Source organism: Genypterus blacodes, unplaced genomic scaffold, assembly GCF_046128005.1.
Source record: "Genypterus blacodes isolate CSIRO-AG114 ecotype Tasmania unplaced genomic scaffold, CSIRO-AGI_Gbla_v1 ptg000040l_1, whole genome shotgun sequence".
NCBI classification, from domain to species: domain Eukaryota; kingdom Metazoa; phylum Chordata; class Actinopteri; order Ophidiiformes; family Ophidiidae; genus Genypterus; species Genypterus blacodes.
Window position 1 is genome coordinate 1,860,203 of NW_027466853.1, and position 15,744 is coordinate 1,875,946.

The 15,744-nt window shown below is 40.1% G+C and overlaps 1 protein-coding gene across 1 annotated transcript; it reads left to right on the plus strand.

Moving 5' to 3' along the window:
* Positions 1-662: 662 nt before the first annotated feature.
* Positions 663-14,957, plus strand: LOC142999038 (uncharacterized). The gene is made up of 10 exons (XM_076148429.1): positions 663-1,168; positions 1,871-1,979; positions 2,303-2,595; positions 6,257-6,492; positions 9,692-9,816; positions 10,260-10,447; positions 11,033-11,141; positions 11,451-11,618; positions 11,909-12,050; positions 14,264-14,957. Exons 1-10 carry the CDS (start codon positions 663-665, stop codon positions 14,386-14,388), a joined length of 2,001 nt encoding a protein of 666 aa, XP_076004544.1. The 3' UTR covers positions 14,389-14,957.
* The last annotated feature ends 787 nt before the right edge of the window (positions 14,958-15,744 follow it).

Genomic DNA, 15,744 nt, shown 5'->3' on the forward strand with positions numbered 1-15,744 from the left:
GGAGTCAGGCGTTGTCTTTTTCTTTTGATTTAGAAAACGTTTGAACTTGCACAAGGACCCTCTGTCCACCCATGGCTGAACTTCAGTGCTTTCATTTCTTCTGCTTCCATTTCTTCTGTCTTTTCTACTCACTGTTTTTTTTTAGAATTTGTGACATAATTTGTACTTTTTTGTTAATCCAGGGGGATTCACAATTTGCGCTGCGATCAACCGGTCTGACGGGGGCATTATAATCACGGTATTATTATTTATTACTTGTTAATCGTGTTAAACGATGTCAGCTCAGAACTTCAAATCTACAAGGAGCCACTACAAAGGGCCAAACAAATAAAAGTGACTTCATTTGACTATTTGAACAATGTTTGTCCTATTATAATAAATTACAGTTTATTAATCCAACTATTTTTAATAGAATATATTGATGTCAAGATTCACTGTCATTGTGTAAATGTCTTTTAGCCATGTTTTGAATTAAGCAGGTTTTATAAAGCCGGTGACTCTCTGTTCATCTTATTTTCCACATGTAAGTGATTTCCGGTCTGTTCCGGTCTATTTGTAATGTGGTCACACTTGCTCTGTGTCTGACGGGTTTACCATATATGTGTTTCACCATGGAGTGAACCGAACTTGCACTGGGAGATGTTTCCACGCTGTTTGTGACCATGGAGTTTCCAGACGTTGACCACTTGAACTTCACCGCGGAGTCGGCGGCGGACTCCCACCCGCTGTGTGAGGCGTGGAGAGGCGGCTCCGAGGGGCCCGTCTTCCACCTCGCCAACATCTTCCTCTTCTTGGGGTTCATGGGTGGAAGCGGCTTCTACGGCCTCTTCTACCTGTTCACCTTCCTGACCCTGGGCTTCTTCTGCACCTTTCTGTGGGCGTGGACGGACCCGTGCAGCACGGACGCGTTCCTTTGGAGCTTCGCGCTCTTCGCCGCTTGTTTGGCTCAAGTCCTGCACGTCGCTTACAGGCTGCGGAGCGTCACTTTTGATAAAGACTTCCAGGAGCTTTATAACTGCGTGTTCAAAAAGCTCGGAGTGTCGCTGACATATTTTGGGAAGATAGTAGCCTGCTGTGAGGGAGACATCCACACCATAGAGAAGGACCACTGCTTCGCCATTGAGGGGAAAACCCCCATCGATAAGCTGTCAGTGCTGCTGTCCGGCAGGTGACCAACAAGACAGGATTTCAAAAACAAAAACAAGCCCACATCAGTTCCAGAGGACGTGTTTAGTACACTGCACTGCACTACAAAGCTCTGAATGTAGTATTAGAGAAAATGTGGTGCTTATTAAGTGCGTGTGTATGCAGAAAGAGGGGAGCAATATTAATACAGTAGACTATATTTCATTCGTATGGTTTGTTGTGCTTGGGCTCTGAGTCTGTGTGTACTTCTGTGTTCAGGTTAACAGCAAAGAATGGCGTTTTATGAGCCTCAAAGAGAGAGAAGAGCTTTCACCTTTTCTTCTAATGTTTCATTCACTGAGGCTTCGTTATTTTTAGTGAAGGTGCTGTGTTAACCCGTTGATGTTTCAGTGACTTCATGCAACTGGTAACAGAGAGCTTACTAACTAAACTGAAGTAAGGTCGGTAAGATGCTCTGACACGCCGTATTTCACACCACCAACATCAGCACACAGACTGAAGCTCAGCCAGGATGTCAGGCACAGCAGCACTGTTGTGTTGAGGCTCAGTACCCAAGCCCACACTAGAACTATCACAGTATGTTTGGTTGTGGTCAGAAGTACAACATGCTATGAAATTTGATTTTATACAGTAGCAGCTAATCCACGTGATGTTGTTTTTCTGTAAAGCCCTTTAATGTGTCCCATTTTTGATGTCATGACAGCTTTCCATTCGTTCTCCCTAGAATTCGGGTGACAGTGAACGGGGAGTTTCTGCATTATATCTACCCCTTCCAATTTTTGGATTCACCTGAGTGGGACTCTCTACGGCCATCAGAGGAAGGTGTATTCCAGGTTAACTTCAACTTCCAAGCGTTTATAACCTATTTCTGGGTTTCTCCATCTTTCCAGTCCGGCCCATTTCCATTTCCCCTGTCGTCTGTTCTTTGAAGATGCATTTCATCAACACACCTGATTGAGCTGAACAGCTGTGTGTAGAGCAGGGAGCTAGAACATACCCTGTGTTGTCAGGTGTCATTATCCAGATAACATATTTGATTACAGATATTGTATTATAATTCAAGGTGTAAATGGGGCTATAAGATTACATTTGCATTCCTACAGCAAACACTGGAATGGCTGCTTTTGATCTTATTTTGTTGCTGTGTTCTCCATAGGTGACGTTGCGTGCTGATAACGGTGGTAGATATGTGGCATGGAGGAGAAAGAAACTCTATCTACTGTTTGCCAAGCATCGCTACATAGCCAAGATCTTCGCCCTTATTGTGCGCAACGACATTGCGGAGAAGCTGTACTCCCTCAGCGCCAAGGCCTATGATAGCTCCGGACACCGCTATGATGTCCGCCTACCGAGTTGCTGTAATGCACCTGGGACAGAATCGGAAAGGGCATCTGTCTTCCTGCAAGTGCCGGTGCAGGGTGGGAGGACAGCCACAGCACACACTGCTCAGTGACACTGGAACACAGAATGAACCCTGACTATAGCTACGGTGCACATTCAGCTGTATTCAACCCCATCAAGCTGCTGCTTCTGAGAGCTTCACCCTGATTGTGCACCGTATCAAGCAGAAAAACATCACGGCTTTTGACAGCTGTGGGCACTGTGAGGATCTCCAGTTACCAAGTTACACTCACATGCCTGAGACCGAATTAGAACATGAAGATGTCCTCCTGTAAGGCTGGGAGGAGCTTCAGCATGTACTGCTCACTGACAAACAGAATGAGGTCTGGCTGTTGTCATGGCTGTAGGTTTAAGTGTTCCACCATACAGTGTTAGTTTTGCTCTGTGTCTAGTACTTAGTATTAGTATTTAGGACGCACTTTATGGTACATTATTAGAATATGTATACATTATGTAGAGTGTTTACAGTGTATGAATGTGCATTGTTGCTCTGTAGTTAAATGCCAGTGCCAGCTCTGCACTGGAGACAGGAAATAATGAGCAATGAGCAATAAAATCATCATAGGTTGGTGTATTTTTATGCATATTATATCTTAAGGGTTTGTTTGCAAAGTGAATGTTCAAATAAATGTTTCATATTGTTCATTCTCTGTAATATTGTTTTGAAAACATTGACTGATATTAACAAAATAAAAATGCTTAATTTATTACATATTTAATGTGTACATATTTAATTTTCTATTTTAAATTGATTTGAGATTCTTATACTGAATGTTGTTTGTAACATCTAAGTTGTGGGACAAAGCTTTATATGACATATTTATCCTTAACCATTTTTAAATTGATAGGAAATCATCTGTATGCTTTTCTAGCAGATATTATTTTCTTCCAGCATATAGACACTTATTATAGTTTTCTTACATTGTATATGTGTTATATATGTTGTCATCCTAAAATCACAGATTATGAATACAATTTAGATTGATACAGATCTCTGACATTTAAATTTTAATGGAAAAGTTCACATATCCCTAAATGACCAGACTGTACAGTACAGAGACATCAATGAAAATAACTAACGGTAGTACGTTTAGCAATTTTGCCTTTGTGAGGACTGAGCACAGACACAGCATCGCTGGTGCTGTTATTAGCTGCCAGTGTACACTTGTCTGCTGATGACATAGTCATTTATATAAACATTCTGACAGCTCTTTGGAAACACTTACAGGACTTGTTTTTGTTAGAGGTGTCCTGGTCCAGAGGCTTACCCAGCTGAGGAAAAGGCCTCTTATACATGCAGCTCCATTCTCCTGGAACCTTTTACAAATAAGAACTTGTTGCTGCTGGTGGCTCTCAGCAGGTGTTTTGTTGTGGGTTCTTTGTTAGTTGGCATCAATATGTAGATGTTTTTGAGAAGTGATGGAGTTTTTGTTTTATTGGTGTGGTTTATGTACATTGTGCTTTTAAATCCCTTGTTGTAATTTTATGATGTAAAAGTGTTACATGTTATGGTTATGTACAGATTTCTTCTGCTGTCTTAGCAGGTCTCCCTTGAGAAGAGATTCTGAATCTCAAGTGTTGTGTTGTTAAGTGGAATAAAATGTTGTATTTTGGATTGTGGCGTGTCACTTGTGAAATTGGGTGATACACATGAGCAATACGCTGTAACAAGTCAATCAAGTGTGGGCGAGGCAGTAGGAGATGAGCCTCTCAGCATTTCATTGCCATAGCATGAAAATACTCTGGTGTTTTCATCTCTGCTGAAAAGCTTTTGTACGTACGTATCAGATCGTGTTCTGTGTCCTTTACAAAATATTAAACAGCGTCAGTTACTATTAATTTTTAAGAAGAAAGTTGGGCTGAGTTATACATTTGTCTGCCCATGCTGCTATTGACACCTGGACACATATTTTGTTTAATTACATAACACAATACATGATGGAGGACATTTAGATATATCTGTGAAGAGTCTTCTGAATCAAAGCAATCCACTAAAGCTGCTGTGATATCAGAATGATTTACTGAATTTTGATGATTTGATGATTTTTATGAATTACTAATTTAAGAAACACTGAATTTAGCAGAGGGTTTGGTTTGGTTGCTACACAGAATTTGATAGTTTAAAAATGACTTACATGAAAACTTTCACTTTCATTTGACCATCTAAAGATTTATTTGCAAACCAACATACAGAGACTCAATCAGCCACTGTAACTGTGCTACTTCACGAAAACATATTTGCACAGACAATGACATTGACACAAAGCATATTAGATAATGGCAGAACAAATATATGTACGACAAACTGTAAGACCGTTTGTGCTCCCTGGTCGCCCCCTGTCGGCACTCTAAGTCATTGCAGGCAAGGGACCGTCTCCGTTTCTTGCCCATTTTAGTCTCCCGCCTGTCAGCAGAGTGGAATGCGCCGCTCACACTGTGCAGCCCCCCAGCCAAGGGTCCAGCACACACACACACACACACACACACTCAGGAGCTCACTGCCAGGGAGCATCGGTTTGCAAACATCCATACAGAGAATACTGACATCGGCCGCTGCTGAATCGGTAAGTACGTGAGCATTTCCCTCATTACTTTGTTGGAAAGTTGTTCGAGCCTGCTGCCCCATGCTGGGTATACAAAGCGAGTTCACTCACTGTCTGTGAGCCCACACGACCCTCATCAGTACAGCGGGAGGGCATCGGTCTGTGTGGCCTGGATTTGCACAGGAAACGCATTTCATTTTGTGCTTTTGATTTCTGGAACATCTCAAATAGACAATATTTAGTGGGATTTGTTTTCATGGACTAGTGAGCCGCACCATATAATGCTAATGTGACATCATTTAATTTCTACTATAAAATCATCTCACTTCAAAATCACGTTCGGTAAAAAAAATAGCCTCTTTTATTCTTCCAGTATCATCTGGTTCTGCTCTGCTCGCTCTTTTTCGAGAAGCAGCGTTTAGTTTGATGACACACATTTATTTGTTTTATGTCATTTATTTATTTATTTTATTTATGGAATAAACCTTCAGCTGATCTGCTGGCCCCAGCTCTCAGCTCTTTAAGAAAAGGCTTTAATGCAGCCTGTTTGCCACACACACACACACACACACACACACACACACACACACACACATATATATATATATTCTGTATATTCATTACAGTTTTATTGACTTTTAGAATGTATTTGAACTGACTTTGATCCATTTTTCAATTGTGTGCATGTGCTTACTGATGCTACCTTCTGACTGGGAGACAACTAGGTGAATGCATGTTCTTGTTCTCACAGACCAGACAGTGTCCAAACAATACCAAATATCTATTTTTGGAAAAGAACAAAAGCAGTATTACAATCCTCTGCACTACCATAATTGTCATTTCTTCCAAGGACCACTCAAAGCATTGAAGTCGTATGTACCACTCAACCTTTTGGTATGTACCACCTTCTGATGAGCACTTGAACGCAGCACATCCTGATGAGGAGTGACTCTGAAAAGGCCTGATATGGCTTGGGTTTCTGCAGTTTCCATGCAGGCCGGCCATGATACTGTATTGTGACAGGATTGATACTTAATCCCTTAGTTTGTCGTTGTCTGCGACAAAAAAATCCCAAATCTGCTCGCCGTCAATAAAATCTTTCCTTTTGAAGCCTGCTTGATTCAACATGCACATTCTCAAACCCTGCCTTTGTATTCTAGGTGACTTTCCAGCAGGATGTCTTCTACTCCTGACATCTCCTCTCTCCTCTTCACCACACCGGCGAGCTTCCCTACAGATGCTCTCGGTGGTCTGTCAGAGAACAATGCCACATCCTGCCAGGAGTGGGAGCAGACCCACCACCTGATTTTCCACCTGAGTAATCTATCCCTGCTCCTGGGGCTCGTCATCCCCACAACATTGGCCCTGCACATGATCCTGTTGCGCCTCCTGCTGATGACAGGTGATTGCACAGTGGCACCAACTGATGGCATTCCTACGGTGGGAATGAAAGCACAGCTGATAGTAACTGGGAATGCTAAATTTATCACAGCCTCTTGTGTGTCAACAGGCCAACATTTTTTCTGACCCTAATCAAAATTGTGAGTCTAATTATATTAAATGAATAAATTGTAACAAAGCAGTATTTCTATCAACAATGGTATGAGTACTGTTTGTTTCTGGACTAAAAGTAAACATGAGTCATAGTGAAAAATGATATCACAGAGAGGATAGAAATGAAGAATAATTCTATAAATTCAAGTTGACAGAATGTCATGTTAAACACAAACCTGATTCCACAATGTAACTTGAAGCTATAGCAATCAGAGAAGAAGTACACAATATTTGCCTACAAAAGTTGTGTTATTTAAATTATATAATTTTAAGAAATGACAGCTCATTGGTGCTGAAGGACAGAGTGTGATGACAGAAGAAGTGAATGTCCAATGGAGAAAAAAAAACTTCCAGTGTTTATCTTCTCCTGGGAGGGGGAGGGGGGGGGGGGAGAGACAGGAAGCAATGGGTTTTATGGGAAATGTGGCTTTGGTTTGAGAAGCACAAGTTCAAGTTGAGGTCGTTTATTTATATACAGTTACATGATTTCAAAGGGCCTTACAGAGACAACTGAAGGAAGACAGTATCTGATGAAAAAACCCCTGTATGAATTAGTTAGTTAGTTAGTTAATAATTAGTTTGGTATATGAATAACAATACATAGACAAAAGTAAATTAAGGAGCTTTGTCATCATTCATTGTACTAAAAGCATCATGCAAGTCTTGAGATCAGATATCACGATCCAGATTCTACATATACGGGAGGCAGTAGCTCAGTGGGTAGAGCTTCCGCTTGGGAACCGGAGGGTTGCTGGTTCGAGCCCCTGCCGAGGTGCCCCTGAGCAAGGCACTGAACCCTCAATTGCTCCCCCCTCTGCGAAGGGTGGTAATGTAATGTAAGTCGCTTTGGATAAAATGCTTGTAATGTAATATACAGAGGTTTTATTTTATTCCATTTTAATGGCACCCTGTCCTCAGTAACTTACTGATCATGGAGCTATAGAGAAGAGAATCATGTTTTTTCCTCTTTACCAAGTAGTTTTGGTAAAAAGTGAAAAGGTAAATAATGGTGAGAAGTCTATCCATTACATAGGAAGGTAATTGGTTTGTATGAGCTATGAGTCCAAATGAAGAACAATTACAAATGATCACAGTGTTGCAGTAAAATAACTTACACGTACAAATGTATCCCACCTTTGGCCTGGGGCCTCACTTATAAAAATGCACATGCAACTTGCGCTGAAAATGTGTAAATGCTCATAAGAGGTTGAAGTACTTAGTTACTGCTAGTTAACAATGTTTAGGTTTATTAAGACATTTCCTCCATTGCATTTCCACCTTATCAATTTCAATCAACTTGAAATCGTTGCAAGTTGATAAGGCTGATATCACACCCAGCACACAATTCACTTCATGAATATGGGATTACTGATTACTGATGTGAAGTGAGGTCACTTTATAATGCTTCTTAATAATTGCTAAGGGGCTTCTCTGGTGGTGCCCCTGCCATATGACAGGAAAGTGGCCCCGCTGACAGCTGTGTGTTTGGGATAATGCATTATGTATTTTGGATGTTCCTATGTAGAACTGTAAAAGTATTGGGGAGAGGATGGAGATTTATTCAAATATATGTTGGAATTGATTTATTATTGCAGCAGGAGAGATATCTGAGTCCGTTTTTTAGCTCCTGAGAGAATCACACAGAAAGACAAGAAGAAAAAGAGACAGGGGCAAAGTTATATAGATCATAGATCAACCAATATGCATAAAGTGCAAGGGTTTGTGGTATTGGTAACCAGAATTTGGATCGATGACGCTGAAAGACTGTGCTGCTGCCTGTTTTCTGGTGAGATTATTCAGCGTGGGAAGCTTGTCGCATGGTCTTTGGATTGCTTTATTTAGATCAGGGGGATCAGGCATGTCCTCAGTTTGCCTGTGTGTGTTCCACCACCACAAGTGCATTCACCTGTTGTGTTTTCAAGTGTTTCAGATGAGTATGTATATTGTTTTATATATGAGCTTGCATACGTTTACAGAGTATGTATGTATGTATGTATGAGTGTTTCAGTAGAGAGTGTGAGAGCGTTTCAATAGTGTCTCAATATTCAAGTCCTACACGGCCCCTAACATTATTCACTCTCTGCTCAGGTTAATACATACAGGAAGGGCAAACATGCTGATTGAATTTTATTAGAATGTAGGTGGGAGAGAGACAGACAGTGAGAGAAAAACAGAGTTATGGAAATGTGCTTGATTATGCAAGACTATAAAGACCTCTCTCTTTCTCCCCTTCTCTCTCAGCTGCCAGTCCATGATAAGCAAATGCATGTTTATAGACAGCTGACTCACACCTTCCATTTTAGGCAGCTGCTGTGCAGGCCTACATACAAACAAGAGAGGCTGAGCATGTGTCTCTTATTTACCTTAACACTCTTGACCATGAATTTGGAAGAAGTGAAGCCCTTCATACCTGCATAACAATCTGGATTCCTGACAGCAAAACCAATACAATCGCATTTGAAGAAACAAATGTCATTGTGCTGTCCTTTATTTGTTGAACGGATCAACTGGACATTATTAGCATGAATATTTGCATAATGTCAAAGAAAACCACATGTAATCTGTAATCAGTTATGGAGAAAGAGCAACACTTTGTAATGCAAGTAATGTCAAATTCAAACAATTTGAAATGCAAACAAAGGAAATGTAAAATTCCTTTATTACACTTGAATAAATGTCAACTATTAAAGAGTATTTACATCAATATATATATATATATATATATATATATATATATATATATATATACATATATATAATATGTTTAGGTTATACAACCAAAATGTCTTTTTGCTTGAATATTTTAATAACCTCTCATCTGTAATTTTAAAGAGGCCATGGCAGTTTGTAGATAACTAGTTCAAAGAATGCCATATAAAATAGAATGAAACCTATTGACATTAACAGAATCATATCAAAATAAATGTATAGCTCAAATTATGCTGTGACATAAAAAGTATTCCATTTATTATGATTAGGACATTGAGTCACCACCTCTATATTTAACTTATATTTTATGTTTTCTCTCTCATCTTCGTCCATTACAGGATGCTGCTTGTTCATTCTGTGGGCGGCGCTATACAGATGCAATCTGGACGTCATGGTTTGGAATGTGGTGTTTCTGGCGGTCAACTTCATGCACTTGTTCTTCCTCGTTTACAAGCGCAGGCCTGTGAGTTGTGTATCCTAATGCCTTAGAATGTTCTTATTAAGATTCACACAGTCATTTTACATGTAGGGGACTTGTCACTTGATGTACTCACGCTTGGGAGACTGTATAGATTGTGTTTTGTCTGGCTTCATTCCTCTCCAGCATATTCTCCTGTGTTAGGTCCTTCTTTACATTAATGAGTTGGTTAGATTTAGTTAAAAAAAAAAATCCATGGTGCCATCAGGGGACTTTTAGTAAGAATGGGGGCTCCAGTCTGCTGACAGAATCAGACCACAACTTTTCATAATGAGCCAAGGGACTTGCCCGCTGCTGTGCTTCTTTGGCAGTTCTTTCAGTACATATTTTTAGACCAAAGGCATATTTCTGAATCCTACTATTACTGATTTATATTTTGATAAATCCTGATGATAAGTATCAGAAGTTGTGTCAATGTGCGTTGTTAGATCAAGATTGACAGGGAGCTGAGAACTGTCTACAAGAAGATGTTTGAGCCTCTACATGTGAAGGAAGCATTGTTTCAGAGGTTGACGGGACAATTCTGCAAAATCCAGACCCTGAAGAAAGGCCAAGCATATGCTGCTGAGGATAAGACCTCTGTTGATGAACGCCTCAGCATTCTCATTAAAGGGAGGTAAGTACTATTTGACCTTAACTTAAGTATTTTATGATTGCTTTTTTTTACTCTGGCTGAACTGAAGTTTGGATTTGTGTCTCTGTCAGTAGTCACAAAAGAACTGCTGCTTAAAAAAAACACATTTTCAATTTGGCCTCAATACATGAAAATGATAATAAATGAAGATTCAGTCATGTAATTAAAAGTCATGCTGCTCACTGAGTTGGGTCTTTGTGTCTGCTAGCAAGGGCCTGCAAGTCACTCAGGACTGTCGTTATATCAGTTAAAATTGTGTATTTTTCCAGGTCAGGCTGATCTTGTTTTTCTTTCACAATTGACAAAGCCTCAGATTGATGACAAAACATTAATATTCAGCAATTTCCAGAATCTCAACCAAGGTCCATTACAACAAGAGAAATGCATTCTTTCAGATTAGGTATGAGACTCTTAGAGAGAAATATTGGGCAATCTATTCATTGCCCAATATTTCTCTCTAAAAGTCTTCATTTATTAAGCCCAAGTGTTTAACAACAAAAGGTTTAGCAGTTCAAATGAATTGAAACATACTGTATACTGTGTGGTTTGGACTTTGCTTTGTGAAAGGATGAAGGTGTCATATCGTGGTCATTTCCTCCATAACATCTATACCAACTCCTTCATTGACTCGCCAGAGTTCAGGTCAACTGAGATGCACAGAGGAGAGAAGTTCCAGGTAACAGAATCACACTTTATGTAAACACACCATGTCTCTTCCATGTAGTTTTCATCATGTAGTTCTACATCAATGAATAAATCTATCTACATCAAACTAGTGAATGATTGTTTTGGGACCAGACCAAGATGGTGTGTCTGTTTTTTGGCTGTGATTATTGTGTTCTGACTTGCCCAAAGGAAACAAATCCCTGTGCTATTAAACCTTAACCCTTAAGTGTGAATATGTTTTTTAGGTCTCCTTTGTTTGTGTGATGGATATGGCATATAGTTCCACTTATCTTTGTTAACACATCTCATTGACAAACAGGTGACCATTATGCCAGAGGACAGCTGTAAGTTCCTGTGTTGGTCTCGAGAGAGGCTCACCTACTTCCTGGAGTCAGATACTTTCCTCAATGAGGTGTTCAGGTACCTCATTGGCAAAGACATCACCAACAAATTGTACTCTCTCAACGACCCCACACTCAGTGACAAGGTGGGCTCACCTCTTCATTAGCGTTCAGCTATCTCAAAGCTTGTTTATACTAACCATTTTATTGCTGGTAGAAATAAAAACATATAAACAAGACATTGTAGCTTTGTAGGAAATAAGTTAACAAAGTTATTTCTAGACTCATATCCACAGTTGAGTTCATGATCCATTTTCTTGTGAGACATTATTATTTTGTTAACATATCGATGTCACATTGTTGATATTCCAATTGTTTGTCTGATGTTGGTGACCATGACATTGACCTAGATGATAACGATGTGGCTCTCACCCAGGCGGTGAAGAAGATGGATCGGCAGCCCAGCCTGTGCTCCCAGCTGTCTATGATGCAGATGAGGAACAGCATGGCCAGCACAAGTGACACTGATGACGTTCTGAACCAAATCCTACGTGGTGGATCTGCTGGCTCCTCACTGCGTAAGTAACACAACCCAACACATCTTGACAGTGACTTGGCTTACTTGCTGCGCAGGAAAACATCACATTTATGTTTGGCTGTCTCACTGAAAACAGCAAATTGTGTAAATGTACGTTTGTACCAAGTTAGCCATGGAACATAAGTTACCATGGCGGCAGAGCGTGACGAGAAGTGAGGCAGGTTCATGACAGAAAAATCAGACTGGTGCCTGACGTTAGCTAGCTAACCCTTTGATCAGGCTTTGAAGTACAGCCAGCAGGGCTTTGAACTGGAGTTTCACTTTATTTGTGGTGCTCTCCCGTCTGAACAACACATTCACAACCACTACCACAGCATGTCTTCAGTTATATCTTTGATATATATCATTCAATGTATTCACCAGCCTGCCATGCTGATGTGACACTTTTCATATCGGAGAACAAAATGACTCCGCGTTTGCAAGATCACAACAACATATTCAAAGGAATGTAAACTAACTTTCTCTTTCTTCCTTCATGCCACTCCTGTGCAGCCTGTTTTCCTTGTGAGTTGCTGCTTCATATGCCTTTTTCATGTGTACACAAGCATCTGTGGCTGTGGGATTTCTGCCTGACAGGGTGCGTGATTGTATCTGTGACAGTGTTCCCTGTCCACCCTCCAGCTGGGACTCCCTGACAATGCTATGAGACCATCTATTTGATTAGATTATTTCTCCATCACTCCTCCCTCCCCAACCCAAAGGAGTCTGTCCGCTTTGTGATTAACCAACTCATTACATAGATTCCTTAAACCGATTCATTATAATTAACGCCGATCTTTCCGTAGTTTGATTCCCTTCTAACCTGTTCTTTCCTTTTATTGTCTGGTATCATGACTTAAAACCGCAGTCTTAGTCTTTGTCCTACAATTAATATCCTGTGATGATATATGTGCATGGAAATACAAAATCCTGAGTTGTTCATAGTGATCTGTATCTGCAGGCACGTCCATTTATTTGGAAAAAGTATCTAATTGCTGAAATGCAATTTTTGTATTAAATCTGATCAATGCTCATCTCACCTCGAAGGGTATTTTTTGGGTAAAACATAAAAAGTTATCTTGTACTTTGCAACATATGCATAAATGTAATCCAAACACCATGATCTCAGCGGTGCAATCTGAGTGGCTGACATTTTCCAGACACACTTTAAAGTGGGCCTGGGTTCTCTCCACACCATTCTTGCTGATGCCAAACTCAGACTACACAACTTAATGAATCCTCAAATCACAAGTGGTGTAAAAAAAAAGGAAGAAAACACAGAAAGTCAGAATGTTGAGGAATGGAGTTGTTGTTTCTATCTCTTCTCCCTTCTCTCACACATTCATTGGCTATTGCTCATTGAACAGGACTGGTCAGACTGAGCTGGTCAGATCTGAAGAGCAGTTGAGACTTGTACCAGTTACATGATGGGGATGTCTAGGACACTGCCAAGATTGGGTCAGGACATGTCTCTGCTCAGACCTAACAAGTGTCTGTGACGGGCACAAGGAGTGATTTGGCTAAAATTGTGTAGACTGATCTAGGCAAAAGTTCAGCACTCGCATAAAACAAAAGTCCCTCTTGATATGATATTGTACCAAAACATTGCAACAGAAGCTTGAGGTGGTCAAACAACCATTTCACAGACTTAAATGAATACAGTATGATTAGGGCCATCATATGCAGTATATGCAGCAAATGTCTGGCTTTATTGGCAATACTCATTAAAGTCTGAAGCCATTCTATCAGCCCGTGTAGAGGCTTTTATGTTCATACAAACCCACAATACACACACGTTAGGATGGAACAAATATACAGTTTTGGAATCCTTCAAGCCTTACCTCACCAAAAAGTTTCAAGATTCATACTAATTGAACCATGAATATCCACAAGCAATTGCACAGTAATTCAGCCATTAGATTTCAGGATAACCTGTTAGAGTCAAGGGAAGACCAGGTTTAACACAATCGTTTCTGTTGAACCGCGGTTACACTACCAAACATTCTGCAATACAGAGTGGGCGCTTCATTAGGAGCAGATATTTATTTATTTCCAGTGTATCCCAGATAGATAGCAATATAAAAGATGTCAAAGTACCTTCAGCTGAGTTTATCTGTTCATCATGTTCTGATGTATTAATGTTAACGGACAGATTATAAAACAATTAATATATAATACCAATGAATGAACCTCATATATTTTTTGTCTTTGTAGAAAAATCACCTGGCACCAAGAGCTCGTCAAAGATGAAGCCAATAGAAGAAAGTATGGAGGATGATGTGTTTGAAGCAGAGTTACCTCCTTGCCATACAGCCAGCACCTCCACTGAGGAGGTGTAACCGGAAGAAGTGGAACACATCAATCAAATACTGATCTTGTCAACTCCTTTTCAACACCCTACAGTACAATATAGACACTTTTTAAAATTATATATTGGATTTCACTTACAGTCAGTCACTTTCCAGTTATGGCCACAAGCTCATATCGTGCTATAGGGAAGCTTTGGTATTTAAGAATGTATTATTTACAATCAAGGGCACTTTCTGTAATTAATAAGCATTTGAAGTGAAATATTATATTATTATTATGATTTCACTGTTAAACTACATTCAATAAATGTGTGAGCCCAGTGTTAGATTATAATTGTTGCTGTAAATCTGTCTGTGTTCTATTGGGGAGATAGGCATGTAAAAGCTACTAGAATTCAAGGAGTAGAGTAGAGTGCCCCCCTGTGGCCATACCGGTACAATGCATGCCTCTACTGCTTTCCAAAAAGCAAATTAGAATCATAGATAAATACTCCTTTCTTCCAGGGGTGTTTGTGTTACTTCAGGATACTGAGAATACTGTTGTTTGGTTTATACACTCATTCTGTGTCTATTAAAGGACCACACATGTTTTGACCCACTTTTGTTGCAAGGATCTGTATATAATTCCTCAGAGCTGAAAATGTCTCAGTTCTTCCACATCCTGCAAACTCACCAGACATGTCATCCACTGAGCATGTATGTGATACTCTGGACCGGCACATGTTCCAGTTCCAACCAATATCCAACAATGTCTTACAGCTGTTGATGAGGAGAGGGAGAATATTCTACAATTAACAATGTCATCAATTCAATGCAAAGGTGATGTCTTGCATTACATGAGGTAAATGGTGGTCACACAAAACACTCATCACCTGGGACTATCCTGAATAATATGAAATCAATAGATACAGTAAGTGCTTAATGAATCTATTTCAGCTGACTAGTTTATGTTTACCTTTCAACTCAATAACATATTTCGAAATTGGCAAGTGTGAACATTTCTGTTCATAGTAGCTATGTTGTTCAGATCAAATACAAGTTATGCATAATGATAAATCCTAATCCTATAACTAGTCTTTCTCTCGTGGTGCTGGGGCAAAACGCAGAACGATATGAGGAAATCACATATTACATCGACCTTGCATTTGTACTGGAAATGCACCAGGGTAGTTTTCCATGCGTAATGCGCACCCGTCTTGTGTTCGGTACATGCCTACGTTACTTTAGAACCCCTGTGATAACATAGAGGTCCACTTCGGCACTAATGACACTAAGATGAGACTCTACTCCCACTAGGACAGCACCTTCAGACGTTGCCACTATCAGGGACCCTCTGTCCTGTACCCTAAGTCTTTTTGAGACAGTTTCCGAGGGCTCTGTGGGCCC

What these genes read in the sequence shown, in the direction of transcription:
- LOC142999038 (XM_076148429.1), top strand. Translation starts at nt 663, where the DNA reads ATGGAGTTTCCAGACGTTGACCACTTGAACTTCACCGCGGAGTCGGCG. An exon ending in TCAGTGCTGCTGTCCGGCAG is followed by an intron (nt 1,169 to 1,870) that starts GTGACCAACAAG and finishes CGTTCTCCCTAG; the next exon opens with AATTCGGGTGACAGTGAACG. An exon ending in CAGAGGAAGGTGTATTCCAG is followed by an intron (nt 1,980 to 2,302) that starts GTTAACTTCAAC and finishes TGTTCTCCATAG; the next exon opens with GTGACGTTGCGTGCTGATAA.